This window comes from Oryx dammah, unplaced genomic scaffold, assembly GCF_014754425.2.
Source record: "Oryx dammah isolate SB20612 unplaced genomic scaffold, SCBI_Odam_1.1 HiC_scaffold_11, whole genome shotgun sequence".
NCBI classification, from domain to species: domain Eukaryota; kingdom Metazoa; phylum Chordata; class Mammalia; order Artiodactyla; family Bovidae; genus Oryx; species Oryx dammah.
In genome coordinates, this window is record NW_024070195.1 from 26,753,027 (window position 1) to 26,769,043 (window position 16,017).

A 16,017-nucleotide genomic window follows, 5' to 3' on the forward strand; every position below is an offset into this window, starting at 1 on the left:
CTTCTCGCTGAGCCAGGAAAGTTTTTGCTTGTGTTTTATTTGTTTGGGGGTTTTTGTTTTGGCTTATTTGGGGCTGTAGGTTCTGAGGTAAAAATGAGGTTGTGTTCTGGATAGTTTCTAAATCTTTATTTTTATCCCCCCTCATTTGCCCCCATATGCCCATAGGCAGATTTTCTTCATTTGCAGAATGGGAATAAGTGATTTGTTTATCTCAAAGATGAAAACCAGAAATAAAGGCTAAACACTTTGGGGACTATGGTAGAAAGAGGTGTGATTTGGTGAAACTTGCATTGACCTGGGAGTTGAGTTGGTGGCACAGAATCTGGCTTGCACCTAAAACATTACATTGGTATCAGCTGAGAGTCTTTCAAATGTACGGACAAGAAGTCTTTTTAATGATACTGTTGGCATTCTTTTTTGCTTGATTGGATCAAAATGATAGGAATGGAAGGATAAAGATGTTGGGAAGTGGGCCACCTCCTCTGTCTCATGCAATTATTGCCTAGGAAGCCTGTGGAATGGAATTATACTACCATTGTGTCTGCTATGAAAATATAGAGCTAAAATTCTTATAGTGGCATACATATTACCATGGAGTCCCTGATAACTTGAAATCATGGCGATAGTTGACTCTTGTATTTCCCAAGGTGCTGTCAGACACATGAGAGTCCATTAATGTTTTAGGCCTTTAGTATTTAGTCACTGTTTTGTAATAGGCATGAATTATCAATAACATTTTATATAATTTCAAGATACCTTTGTTATAGTAAGGAAAAGTTTTGGGCAGAGAGAAGCGTAGATCTTTTAAAAGTTGATTCTTAGCATTGATAACTATTTGAAAGGTACCACACTGAATAAAGGGCTTCCCAGGTGGTGCTAGTGGTAAAGAACCCACCTGCCAATGCAGGAGACATGAGAGACACGTGTTTGATTCCTGGGTTGGGAAGATCCCCTGGAGGGGGGCATGGCAACCCACTCCAGTATTCTTGCCTGGAGAATCCCATGGACAGAGATGCCTGGTGGGCTACAGTCCATGGGGTTGAAAAGAGTTGGACACGATTGAAGCGACTAAGCACACATAGCACATTTTATAAATATATATGTGTATATAAATACATATATATATATATACACACTTGTATATATAGGGCTTATATATATGCATATGTATGTATACATATATATATACATATATATACACTTGTATATATAGGGCTTCCCTGGTGGCTCAGAGGTTAAAGTGTCTGCCTGGAATGTGGGAGACCTGGGTTCGATCCCTGGGTCGGGAAGATCCCCTGGAGAAGGAAATGGCAACCCACTGCGGTATTCTTTCCAGGAGAATCCCATGGAGGGAGGAGCCTGGTAGGCTACAGTCCATGGGGTCGCAAAAAGTCAGACACGACTGAGTGACTTCACTCATACTCACTGTATATACAAACACAGTCACACATATATATTCTTTTACAGATACTTTTCCATTCTAGATTATTCAGTTCAGTCGCTCAGTCGTGTCCGACTCTTTGCAAACCCATGGACTGCAGCACGCCAGGCCTCCCTGTCCATCACCAGTTCCTGGAGTTTACTCAAACTCATGTCCATTGAGTCGGTGATGCCATCCAACCATCTCATTCTCTGTTGTCCTCTCCTCCTCCCCAATCTTTCCCAGCATCGGGGTCGTTTCCAGTGAGTCAGCTCTTTGCATCAGGTGGCCAAAGTATTGGAGTTTCAGCTTAAGCATCAGTCCTTCCAATGAATATTCAGGACTGATTTCCTCTGGGATGGACTGGTTGGATCTCCTTGCAGCCCAAGAGACTCTCAAGAGTCTTCTCCAACACCAGAGTTCAAAAGCATCAATTCTTTGGTGCTCAGCTTTCTTTATAGTACAACTCTCACATCCGTACATGACTACTGGAAAAACCGTAGCCTTGACTAAACAGACCTTTGCTGGCAAATTAATGTCTTTGCTTTTTAATATGATGTCTAGGCTGGTCATAACGTTTCTTCCAAGGAGCAAGTGTCTTTTAATTTCACAGTCACCATCTGCAGTGATTTTGGAGCCCCCAAAATAAAGTATGTCACAGTTTCCATTGTTTCCCCATCTATTTGCAATGAAATGATGAGACTGGATGCTATGATCTTAGTTTTCTGAATGTTGAGTTTTAAGCCAACTTTTTCACTCTCCTCTTTCACTTTCATCAAGAGGCTCTTTAGTTCTTCTTCAGTTTCTGCCATAAGGGTGGTGTCATCTGCATATCTGAGGTTATTGATATTTCTCCCGACAATCTTGATTCCAGCTTGTGCTTCATCCAGCCTAGTGTTTCTCATGAGGTACTCTCATAAAAGTTAAATAAGCAGGGTGACAATATACAGCCTTGACTTACTCCTTTCCTGATTGGAACCAGTCTAGATTATTACAAGATATTGAATATAGTTCCCTGCGCTATACAGCAGGTGCTTATTGTTTATCTGCTTTAGATATAATAGTGTGTATCTTAATTCCAAGCTCCTGATTTATCCCTCTTGAGCTTTTGGCTCTGTTCTGGTGGCACTGAAGGAAGCTCCACCTTAAACAGCTCTAGGCTGAGAAACTCAGTCTGAAGTATCATTTTTTAAATAAAGGGATAGGTCTTCTCTAGAGTCCTTTCCATCATTGACCTTCTAGAAATCCAAGATTTTTGCTTTTCATATATTTTGTCATAGTGACTCGGGGTTGATTTACAGATAATCTGGTTCACCGTCTCTGGAGTTGTCTTTACCATCTTTCAATCTTTACCATCTTCTCACCACTTTATTCCACTCCAATTTCCTCCTGTTATCCCTCCCCCCTTTCTCTTTGTGGATTGTACAGGAGTGAATTAAAGTATTATATGAATGTAGAATGTCTAGCCTTATAAGGAGATGTTTCTGTATTTTTACCTCCCTGTGCCTAGCTTCAGTGTGAGATCAGTAGAGTGCTAAATTTCCCTTCTACTGTTCGAGTCTGTGGATGCTTATCCTGTGGGCATGTTTCATACAGCTCACAATAATGCTCGGGTACCACACCTTTTTTTTTCCCCATTGTGCTGAGACTACTTATCACTGTGCCTGATGCCTTGCCATCTCTTACACTGGGATGACTCACTGACTTATATCTCCTTCGTAGATGCAGAAAATGAAAAGATCCTACTTTTCCTTATCCCCAAGCTTTGTTGGTGGTGAGGTTCAGGACAATCTGGGACTAGTGAGCTGGGGGTCAGTACACCCTCTGGAAAATCTACTGACTCTTCTAGGAGCACATTTCTCTATTTTCTCTGTCTGAAACACTCCAGGGCACTGTTCTTTGTGGAGGTGCAGTTATTGGTATTATAAACTTGCTTCCCCTTCTCTCATCTTCTCTCGTCTGCCTCTAACACCTTACCAGAGGACCTTCTAGGCATCTATTTTATAGGAACCAGGGCTTCTCATTAGGTTGGAATCTGGGTGGGAAGAACTGTGGCGAGAGAGGCATGCACTTGTCATCTGTATGACCTTGAGCTAATCACCTTCTCCAAGAGGATTTCACTATAGTCATAGAATTACAGTTCCATGGCTGCACAGGACATTTAGACCTGTTCACTGCCTCATTCATGAGCCAGATACTGCTTTCTGTGATTTTTCACATCCTTCGTTGGAAAACCACATGACTTCAGTGTGACCATAAATTAACAGGGAACCCAAAGCTCTGAGAGGGAGACTGAGTGGGGTGAAGGGTGTTTCCTCCTCTGGGCTCCTCCCAGTCCTGCTCCTGGCTCCTCCCTCAAAGGTTCTGGGTTGTCATCAGGAGTCAGCTGACATTTTTCCCATGCATGAGCTTTGCTGCCTGGGATGCATGTAGCACAGAGGGAAAGGCAACAATAATATCGAAAGACGCAAAGTAGGAGGATGGATCTGAACACATGGAAAGAGGAGTTTTCCTACAAAACAGAAACACTTGCAGTAGAGCCCGTGAAAAACGGCACCAATTACATAAAGTGAAATGCCACCCATTTAAATTCTCTCTGTTCCTGACTATTTATGACTTTTTGTCCAGGACTTGATACATGTCTGTACAAATAAAAAATGGAACCAGTCCCATCTGTTAGATATAAGGGGGCTGTGCTGAGGGAAAAGGTAAGAAAACATTAGCAGCATGTCATTGGAGAACTCCAGAGGCTGAACACAGAGGCCCTTCAACTACAACTCTGCCCCTTCTGTATTTTCCCCTTTTGGAGTTAGTTGTAGGAAGGTGATTCATTTTATTGAGAGGTTTAAAGTTAAATTTAAATTAATTTGAGTTTAAGGAGTTTCTGTTTTGATGGATTACCCAGACTATCCTGCTTTTAAATAAAGCAAAATAAAATAACAAAACTTGTTTTCCAGGGCAACTTTATCTTTCAGTTCTGCGGGAGGTGGTCCAGGGCTCACAGCTGGTTTCCCAAGAGACTGCCACAAGAGGGCGACAACGTCACGGTGGAGAAGGGCCAGCTGCTTCTGTTGGACACCAACACCAGCATCCTCAACTTCCTCCACGTGAAAGGTTCGTGGAGTTTGGAGACGGGGGTGGCATTATTACATACGATCCTGTCATTTTAGAGGCAGGGGTCCGGGGGACATTTTGGATAAGTTCCAGCACCTGGTTGACAATTTATTCTCAGAACAAATTGAGATTTCACTATGAAAGGAAGAAGTGGTCAGAGGGTTCAAAACGAAAGCCTTTTCTTTTGACTCTTAAAAACACAGAGCTTGATTATTTTAGTTTTTCAAGTACAAAAGGGTAAACAGTGTTCTCCAAGAATATGCTTCTTTATTCAAGCCCTTTGTATTCATGCTTGTCCCTGGCAGCACCCACAATATAGCAAAAGGCTCTGAAATCAGTTAATGCTGCTGCCTTTGAAATTCCCTGCCAAGAAGGCAGTGCCTTCATGCTTATACCCTGTTGTGGTTTTGACTTCCTGGTCCCGTGGAAAGTCATATAAATAGGCTTCCTTATTGCAAAACCGGCCACATAGCTCTAGGGTCTGGGAATTTGGGAGAGATTGAGAATTCAAATTTTAACTCCTCCACCCCACCACCAAGTGACTATGTCAGTTTTTTCCACCTCCTCATGCATTTGTTTCCTTATCTGTTAAATGAGAATAAAAATCATTGCCTACTTCAGTAGTAGATAATAAGGAATGGTTATCAAAGGGACTCTTGTTCATTGGCAAATGAAAATTACTTGGGAAATGTGATTAGTTATGGAGATCTATAAAATGGCACTAAAGCACCATTCTTTACTATAAATATATTTAACATTTATAGGAGCATTTGTTCTTGTTAAAGTAAGAGGGTGGCTATATGAGGGAGAATAAAATATTTTCCAGGGAATAAGCTGATGGAGTGTGACTACCCATCTCTTAAAGGTGGACTCATTAAGAATTTTACATTCTTTACTCTGGAAGCTGTTTTTTTCCCCCTCTGGCAGCAAGGAGAAGTTTTCAGGCAAATCACTTAATTAGTACCCTTTAGGAAAAGGGTCTGTGAGCTTGGGTTCCTGACTTGTCTTTGTGGTGTGTGCATGTGTGTAGCCAGTGGCTATGGGGAGTGCTGACTTATTGACAGCTAGCAGCTACCTAAGGACTGGCAAAGACAAAGGAAAATTACAGACTTCAAGTCTCAGCTCAGGGAAAAGATGCTCTTTTCAAGCCTTTAACCAGGACTCTCACCACAGGAGTCAAATTCTGTTGGAGGATGGGATGCCCGTCAGGCACTCTAGGGTCTTTTCCTAACCTTGATACCATCTGGGAGAAGTTTCCAAGCTAAAAGTCGTCAAACTCAGCCCATCTGAGTGTCTGGATTTCCTGGTAGTCCCAAGTCAATGTTCCATCAAGGAATGGTATTTGTCCCTAGGGCCAGAGACTAAAGATGGAGAAGAGGCATCAGAGGGAAAGCAGAGAGTAAGGGGAAGGCAGAGGCCGGTGGATGCACAGCCTGACTTCCACTCTTGGAGATTTCAGGATCCAAGTATCCCAGATACTTGCTGCAACCTGTCACCTTTCAGTAGTAGTTTTTCTAAGTATTCCTGGTTCAATACTTCACTCTCATTATATAGTACAAGTGACTAGGTTTAGAAGGACAAACCCTCATCCTGTGGAGAGGGAAAGACTGTTATGTGAAGGGTCTCCCCTCTTAGGAAGTAGGACCATTGGTAGGATTGTGAAGGAAAGCGGTGGACACCAGTTTCTGTACAAACAGGAGTTGTTGGCATGGAACAGGATTGCCTAGAAATTGAGATTTTCATTACAGATTTATGGGTCACAGCTTCTGGAAAGTATGAGACCTGGGAAAGGACACAGATGAAATTTGGTGCAATGGATGACTTGTGAATACTTACTAAGTGGCCTAGGAAATCTGTATGACACATAAGAAGAAGTGAAGTATAACACTTAACACCAATAATGTGCATTACTACTAAAGGAAAAGTAGTTAGGCAGCAAGTATAGAGGAGTGAAAAATCTAGTTCTAAAATGTCTTGTAAGGATTTCCCTGATGGTTAAGACAGGTTTCCAGTGGTTAAGACATCATCTTCCAAAGCAGGGCTATGGGTTTGATCCCTGGCTAGGAAAGATTTCATATGCCTCATAGTCAAAAAACCAAAACATAAAACAGAAACGATATTGTAACAAATTCAATAAAGACAGTAAAAGTGGTCCACATTAAAAAAATCTTAAAAGAAAATAAGATTAAACGTGTCGTAGAAGGTGAGGCAGGATGTGGATGGGAATAATCCGAGTGTCCAGGATGTAAGCCCAGAGTTAGTGGAGAGGTGGTGAAAACCATGTCTTTGTCCCTGAGACAAGTTTTGATTGTGTAGATATCAATATATGCACAGACTCAAAGTGGGAGGGACTTCCCCATCTCGCTGGCTAGCCAGTGCATGCGTGTTCAGTCACTCAGTCATGTCTGACTCCTTGTGACCCCATGGATTGTAGTCCACCAGGCTTCTCCGTCCATGGGATTCTCCAGGCAAGAAATCCTGGAGTGGGCTGCCATTTCCTCCTCCAGTGGATCTTCCCAACCCAGGGATTGAACCCACGTCTCCTTTGGCTCCTACATTGGCAGGTGGATTGCTTACCACTGAGCCACGTGGGAAGCCAGTGTTGGCAGCATGCTAGACATCTTTATCTCATATCCCATGACCAACCCATCAGTGACTCTTGTTGACTGAATCTCCCACATGTGTCCCATTGTACCACCCTCGTCCTATGCAACATAACTTTTTGGATGTGGACCATCTCAAACAACTTCTTTGTTGCTTTCTGTGTTTCTAATTTTTTGGCCTTCTTTAGTAGCAGGACCTAAGTTTTTATTTGGGGCAGCAGTATACCCAGCTAAAATGCTATATTTCCTCATCTCCTTTGTGAGTAGACAGCCTGTGGCTAAAAGCTGGCCAGTGAGATGTAAGGGGAAGCATGGTGCAGGACACCTAGGACGTGTCCTAAAGTAGGGCTGACCTAGCAGGAGGTGTGTCCAACTTGTCCCTCCTTCTTTCTCTTCTCTGCTTCCTGGAATGTAAATATGATTGCTACATTTTTATCTGCCATCTTGGACTATGAATTGACACCTTAAGAATGGGGAAATAGAAGAATGAAGACATCCAGGACCATGATGAGTTCTGAGTTGCGTACTAGCATGGCACCTGGGGCTGCCCACCTCTGAAGTCACTTTTTGTGATAAAAAAATATGCCTTCATGTGTTTAAGTAATTGGTATTTGACTTTTATGCTGTATAGTAAAATAACTCCCAATAGCTTATTATCCACATCCTTTAAAATATGTCAGATCTTATTACTTCTTTTTTCAACCTACCTCTACCCCAGTGGCTCCTCATCTCATTAGGAATAAGCTTCACACCATTATTAAACTTTAGATTCCTTCATTGACCTTGTCTTCCTCATTCACTCTGATCCAGCTCTTCTGTGAATATACTAGGAACACACCTGCCTCAAGGCCTTTGCACTTAATGCCATTTGCCTGGAATATTCTTCCTCCAGATGTTCATGGGACTAACTCACTCATTTCATTCTCTGTTTGAGAAAATGTCAACTTATTACAGAGGACTTACTGGCAATCTTTTCTAAAATTATAATAATCCTATTACTCTATCCTTTTCTTCATAGCACTTCACTTTTCTTCATAGCACTTACCATCACCACGTGACATACCATAAGTTTACTTGTTTATATACAGTCTATTTCCTCTGCTAGGATAAGCTCAAAAAGGCAGAGAATTTCCATCGATTATTTACTGCTGTCTCTTCAGTGTTTAAGACCTGCCTGACCCATGATGAGGGCTCAAAAAAACATGTACTGATTGTTGAGTGGATGGACAAATGAAATGATGCAGAATGCAGGTCCCGGATGAAATTTAAGAAGTCTCAGATAAATTTTAAATCCTTGCTCTCTTGAGTATCATTTTTTTCAACTAATTTACTTTTACTGTCCTTAGTTGTGCATGTAAAATCTATCTATATACATATGTACATATATATATACATAAATTTAGTATATATATATATATAAATAGCACCAGAGATAGGTACATAAATTTACATATAGTCACATACATACACATATATACATATACACATCTACATAAAAAAGTATATCTTCATGTTAAAATCCACTGCTAAGTTATTTTTCTGTTTCTAAAAGGCATATGAAGAATGCTTTCCCTGGGGAAGAGCTCCAGCTCTCAACTCTGGTTGATATGGCATAGTTCTAAACCCCTAATGTCTTCTCTTGGTCCGTAACAGGACTGAAAGGATTTGAAGGAGAATAAAAATCCAACAGCAGTTTGCTCTCTGAGTATCTGTTACTATCTCTTTCATACCCGTTCATGACCAGAAAAATAGCTCTGTGACATTTTCTTTGTTCTTTGACACCATCTATGGAATGAGACAAAGCATGAAAGATTTCAGGCCAAAAAATAATGACTTCAAAAGATTTTAGTGAAGAAGATATTATAGTGAAAGTACTTTGTAAGCCATTTCCCCAGTATTATGAAGAAAATATTCTACGTGAAGTATGTACACACTTTGAAGAGATTAGTGCTAAACAGAAGTGAAACTAGCTCACTTGAGACCTACATTTGGAACCACTTAATGAAGATACTTCATCCTCCATATTATTTTTCTGCTCACGGAAACCAGAATCCTAATATATACAGGGACCAGGCTTCTCTGTCAGGAAAACTAACACTTATACATATGGCCCTTGAGAATTCTGAACTTAGCTGTGCCTTCTGTATAGTTCCATGTATAAAATAGAACTTTTTTTTCCTTTAAAGAATAGCTTATAGTAGAAAGGAGGATTATATAAATTTCTTTGAGGCAGTTGGAAAATGGCCCCCAAAGACTAAGTTTTCACCAATATTTTTGCTGTTGTATATACTGACTCCTGAACTTTTTGGGAAAATGGCATATTGTTTCATGACCATGATAAAAGCTTTAGCTCTCTTTCTTAATATTTCATGTTAATTAGTGAAAGACCTAGAACTTTTGTCTATTTACCATTTCAATTTCTTCCCTCCGTTCCTCCTTCCTTCTTTCCTTTTTTAAAAACTATTTTTTAGGGGGTACTGTTAAACACAAAAGAGAATTAACCCAATCAATTAATACTAATGAGCTGGGATGGAAATAGGCATATTGCCTTGATTTAGTTAATTATATTTTTCGTTCTTTTATGTTAAGATGCCCAACGGCCATAGGCATCGCTGAATTAAAATTTATTATTTTATTCCAAGTAATTATGATGAGCCATAATAACAAAGACGGAACGTTACCCCCTCGTCTGCGCCGTTATGCATTCTGGGCAAGGATTTGGGGCTTGTGGTCTGTCGCTGGAAAAGCATGTTTATTTTCTGAATGAAGCGATGACTCTGTCCTGGTGGTCAAGCCGCTTGATGTCAAGTGGCCTAGAGCTAATGATTAATAAAGGGTCAATTAGGGGAAGATGAACTTTGGAAACCTCTTGTCCCTTGGTGTTGGGCTATCAAGAGGAAGATGTTCTGTAGTTTCTTATTGCCCACAGTGCCATCACTTTACCAGGTTGGAGCAGAAACTTGTGCTGTTTAATAGTGCACTGGCATCCTTTCATGTGATTTTCTATTTCTTGGTCTAGTGGTGTATACAAAGCAGTTAAATGCCTGGCAGGATTTTGAGCCAGAAAGAACTGAATCTGAATCTGGGCTGTGCTCCTTACTGGCTTCTGTGACCTTGGGCAAGTTGCACAGACTCGGTGAGACTGAAGTTTCTCCTCTTAGAGTAAGACCTGTTTTAATAACAGCAGTAGTGATAGCAAATTGCTAACATTTATTGCTTGCTGTTGTGTTGCCAAACGACACTGGATCACCCAACTCCTGTAGAAGTTTTGGGGACTAAATGAGGGAATGTTTCTAAAACCCTAAGCACAGGGTTTGGGCCAGCATAAGTATTTGATTCATGTTAGTTGTTTCTTTTGGATTGCAGGGGATAACCAAAGAGATGGCTGGATGTCAGGCCGAGGTTGCAATTTTATTTACAGCTAGCGGTTGCTTCTATATACAAAGCAAACTGAATTACTGAAAGAATTAGCTGGGCAATGAAGACCTCAGATGACTTTTGCCTCTGTTATCTTCAAAAAGCATACTAAAGTGTTTTTTCTTTCTAACAGCAAGGAGAGGGAAGGATACAGAGGTGGAAGTAGCAATTATTCACTAGGTTGCCTCTGTTCTCCTTGGTATTTGGACTTTGTGGAAGAATATTTTTCTGGTGCAGTTGGGAATGTGGTCTCGGTGGCTCAGATGGTAAAGATTCTGCTGGCAAATACAGATGACTTGGATTCGATCCCTGGGTCAGGAAGATCCCCTGGAGAAGGAAATGGCAACCCACTTCAGTATTCTTGCCTGGAGAATTCCTTGGACAGAGTAGTCTGGCAGGCTACAGTCCATGGGGTCACAAAGGGTCTGACATGGCTGAGCGAGTAAGATTTTCATTTTCACTTCACTTTCACAGTTTTGAGGACATGCAGATCATTTTAGTCTGTTACACTGGGGATTTCTACAGTGTAGCAATGCATATTCTTGGTTTATTGAGATGAAGCATCTTCTCTTGGCCCATTACCGGGTTCACTGTAGAGTTTCTTTTTAAAAAAATTAAAAACAATTTTATTGAAGCATAGATGACATAATGTAAATTTCAGGTGTACAGAATAATGATTTGATATTTGTATATATTGCAAAATGATCACTACAATAGTCAACACAGATAGGTACAAATATTTTTCTTGTGTGATGGAAACTTTTAAGATCCATTCTCCTAGCTATTATACTTTCAAATATGCAGTACAATATTACTAGCATATAAAAAAGCAGAGACATTACTTTGCTGACAAAGATTTGTATAATCAAAACCATGGTTTTTCCAGTAGTTATGTACAGATGTGAGAGTTGGATCATAAAGAAAACTGAGCACCAAAGAATTGATGCTTTCGAACTGTGGTATTGGAGAAGACTCTTGAGAGTTCCTTGGTCTTCTAGGATATCAAACCAGTCAATCCTAAAGGAAATCAACCCTGAATATTCATTGGAAGGACTGATGCTGAAGCTGAAACTCCAATACTTTGGCCACCTGATGAGAAGAACTGACTCACTGGAAAAAATCCTGATGCTGAGAAAGATGAAGGCAGAAGGAGAAGGGGATGGTAGACAATGAGATGGTTAGATGGTATCACCAACTTGATGGACATGAGTTTGAGTAAACTCTGGGAGTTGGTGATGGACAGGGCAGCCTGGTGTGCTGCATTCCATGGGGCTGCAAAGAGTCAGACACGACTGACTGAACTGAACTGAACTGATGTGCTTCAATTTTGGTTAAAGACACTTGTGACTAATGAAAGCCAAAAAAATTAAAAAAATTTTTTTTGAATTGATAATGAAATGAAAGTGTTTTAATTAATTATATTCAAAAAATTGCCTCGACTTTTACTGTCTTAAGTTCCTTTTTGCCCTGACTGCATGTATTAGCTATTTGATCACATAACACATGCCTAGAGAACTTTCTTCATGTGAACAATTTATAAACTATGTCAGTATGTGCATAGTAGTTCATTCTTTCCACCTGAAGTTTTCATGGCCAACATTGATGATCCTGATGCTGGGAAAAATTGAAGGCAGGAGGAGAAGGGGACGATAGAGGATGAGATGGTTGGATGGCATCGCCGACTCAATGAACATGAGTTTGAGCAAGCCCTGGAAGTTGGTGACGGACAGGGAGGCCTGGTGTGCTGCAGTCCATGGGGTTGCAAAGAGTTGGACATGACTGAGAAACTGAACTGACTGACTATTAACTGTAGTCACCATGCTGTACATCACATCCCCTTATTCATTTTATAACTGAAGTGTATACCTTTTGACCCCTTTCATCGATTTCACCTACCCCTCAACTGCCCACCTCAGGCTAACATCAATCTGGTCTTGATATCTGTGAGCTCAGATTTGTCTGCTTTTGTTTTTTTGTTTTTTAGATTCCTCTGTAAGTGAGATCATATGGTATTTATCTTTCTTTGACTTATTTCACTTAGCTTTATGCTCTCAAGTTTCATTCATGTGGTTGCAAATGGAAATATTTCATTTTATTACATTTTATCACTAAACAATATTTCATTGTCTCTCTCTCTATGTATATATACATGCAATATCACACTTTAACTATCCATTCATATATTAATAGGCATTTAGGTTGTTTCCACGCCTTGGCTATTGTCAATAATGCTGCAATGAACATAGAGGGGCATGTATCTTTTTGAAGTAGTGTTTTTGTTTTCTTCAGCTAAATACCCAGAAGTGGAATTGCTGGATTATATAGTAGTTCTATTTGTAATTTTTTAAGGAACTTCCATATTGTTTTCCACAGTGGCTGCATCAATTTATATACCCACCAGCAGGGCACAAGTGTTTCCTTTTCTCCAAATCCTTGCCAAGCCTTGTTATTTGTTGTCTTTTTGAGAACAGCCACTCTGGCAGGTGTGATATGGTATCTCCTTGTGGGTTTCATTTGCATTTCCAGTTTTATACCATTATTGAGCATCTTTTCATGTACTTGTTGACTCTCTGTGTCTCCTACTGTTTTTTCATCCTCATCAAGGTTTGAAGATTTCAGACCGAGGTATTAAGAGCTGTAGCCAGCACAGCCTTTTTATCCCAGGGTTTTTAACTTGATTCCTTTTTGTTAGAACCAAACTAGGCTCAGTTTCAGTAGATGCATGCTTCACAAACTGCTTTACAATGGAGCAATCTGGAAATGTTATGAAACAGGGCTTCCTGCGACATCTGTGTGGTGTCTGTGTGCATCAGGACCGTGTGAGTCATTGGGCACCTTACCCTGTATATGCAGTTTTAAGACTTCATCACAGCAGCTTGGATTCAAAGGAAAGCCATATGAAGGCATTTGATACAAATGAAATATGCTGCATTAATGTTTTTTCTTTCTTTCCTAACTATAATGTCTTGGTCAACATGGGAGGGCTTTGTGGGCTGATACAATTTGCTTCAAAGGGATACATTTGAAATAACATGTACCATTTGGCTGCAAAAGGAGAACTGAGAGAACTGACTCTCTTGCAGCTGAAAGGTAGCTACCCTTCAAGGCAGGAAATGGGATGACTATGTACAGATGGTACAACATGGTTGTCTGGGGTTTGGTCAGCAAACTAGGGGCCTGAGTTCAAATGTGAGGCAGTCCCGTGACTCTCCTGGGGCTTTGGGTAAAGTTCTGGGCCTCAGATCTGTGCATAAAATGGAAATGATGGTGATTCCCTACCGTTGCAGGAGGAGAGTGGCTTGTATGAATCTGTGTTGGCTGTTAATGTGGCTCATCCATAGCCCCCAGTGGGAAGTGTGGTTAGAAAACATTTTCCCCATAGTTTCAAGCATGCTTCTCAGAAGGGCCTGGGCTACACAGTGACCTTAAAAGGGGAAGTCAGGTGAAGTCAGCAATGGAAAATACTCACCTAAATTCTGGGAAATCCATCCTTAACTCCCTTAATTTTGTGCATTTCTATGTGTCAGTCTTTTCCTGGCAACAAGTTGGTATTACTTATTTTATGAGGGGACCTTGCTTGTATCCAAAGCTAAGTGAGCTAGTGATAGAATTTTTAATAGGCTGAGAACTTAATATCATTCATATATATATCATGTAATTTTTTTATGAATTAGTTTTATATAAATTCTTTAAAAGCTTAATATTAGGGTGTGTTGTTACTGCCCTTTACCTTTTGAGAAGGTGCAATCTAGGCAGGTAAACTTAAGAAAAAAAGGATCCAGGTCCGTTTTTGCTCAGTATTGCCCGGACTGTTATATCTTCATGTATGTAGTTGCCGTTCAGTCACTCAGTCGTGTCCGACTCTTTGCGACCCCATGAACTGTAGCACGCAAGGCTTCTCTCTCCATCACCATTTCCAGAGCTTGCTCAAACTCATGTCCACTGAGTTGGTGATGCTGTCTATCTCATCCTCTGTTGTCCCCTTCTCCTCCTGCATTCAATGTTTCCCAGCATCAGGATTTTTTCTAAAGAGTCAGTTCTTTGCGTCAGGTGGCCAAAGTATTGGAGCTTCAGCTTCAGCATCAGTCATTCCAATGACTATTCAGAGTTGATTTCCTTGAGGATTGACTTGTTTGATCTCCTTGCATGCTGAAGGGACTCTCAAAAGTTTTCTCCAACACCACAGTTTGAAAATATCAATTCTTTAGTACTCAGCCTTCTTTATGGTCCAACTCTCACATCTGTACATGACTACTGGAAAAAATGATAGCTTTTACTATGTGGACCTTTGTTGGCAAAGTAATGTCTCTGCTTTTTAATATGCTGTCTAGGTTTGTCATAGCTTTTCTTCCAAGGAGCAAGTATGTAGTAGGTACATGCTGCTGCTGCTGCTAAGTCGCTTCAGTCATGTCAGACTCTGTGCAGCCCCATAGACGGGAGCCCACCAGGCTCCCCCATCCCTGGGATTCTCCAGGCAAGAAAACTGGAGTGGGTTGCCATTTCCTTCTCCAGTGTATGAAAGTGAAAGGTGAAAGTGAAGTCGCTCAGTAGTGTCTGACTCTTCGTACATAGTAGGTACTCAGATAATTGTTGAATGACTGAATTTCTGACCTGAAGAGTCAGATTCCTGTTGGCTGTGAATTTTTCTGTAATGAGAGCCCTTCCTGGTATCCTCAAATGTTAGTGGGTTAGTCCAGACAGTGACCAATTTCATTTACTACTTGTGTATCAGGAGATCAGAGACAAAGGCTTTTTCATGTGGGGGACACTTGGCTCTGAAACCCCTTATTTCTCCCAATCAGACATGACTTACTTTATTTACCTCCAGAGAACAGTCCCAGACATACTTGATTAGCCTTAAATGAAAGATAAGCCATTGCTGTGAGAAAGGACATGCTTTCAGTAGATGGGCAGACAGACAGATGGATAGATATTAAACAATTTACAGTTTGTGTCTTGACAACTTGGATATTGTAACATGAAAAATGCTATTGAAAGGGACCAGTCCCTTCCCAGCACAGGAGCTACAATATTTTCAGTAACAAAAGATAAATATTTCAATTGTCCTTCCTTAAGACCCTTCACGAACTTTCTATTAGCCTTTTACGTTAGGTTTGAACTCCTTGATATGGTTTGCAAAGTCCTTCGGGACTTGGTCTCTCCTTACCTTCTCTACCTCATTTGTTGATTAATGATTCTTGCATCCTGTTTGTCCATACTGGGAGTGAAGTTGGAAATCAGGGATGCTTATATATCTAGAATTTTTGTGCAGGTTAAATTATACCGAAGGCAGCTTTTCATTACTATCATTTCCCGTGTACTGTAATATTCCTGGGGGTCAAGGAAAGGCAGGATGTACTCTCCTTTTTTAAATAAATACTATGAGGAAATGACTGTTATCATTCACTTATAAAATTATCATGTTGTAGGCGAATCATTGTTTATAATATTCAGAGAATAATG

General features: G+C 40.5%; 1 protein-coding gene across 1 annotated transcript in view; it reads left to right on the forward strand.

The window, feature by feature from the left end:
- The window catches only part of PKHD1 (PKHD1 ciliary IPT domain containing fibrocystin/polyductin), a 452,170-nt gene that overhangs the window by 127,421 nt on the left and 308,732 nt on the right, over positions 1-16,017 (forward strand). The window contains exon 35 of the mRNA XM_040249475.1: positions 4,378-4,534. Coding sequence (XP_040105409.1) covers positions 4,378-4,534 — 157 coding nt within the window. The remainder of the gene's footprint in view (positions 1-4,377; positions 4,535-16,017) is intronic.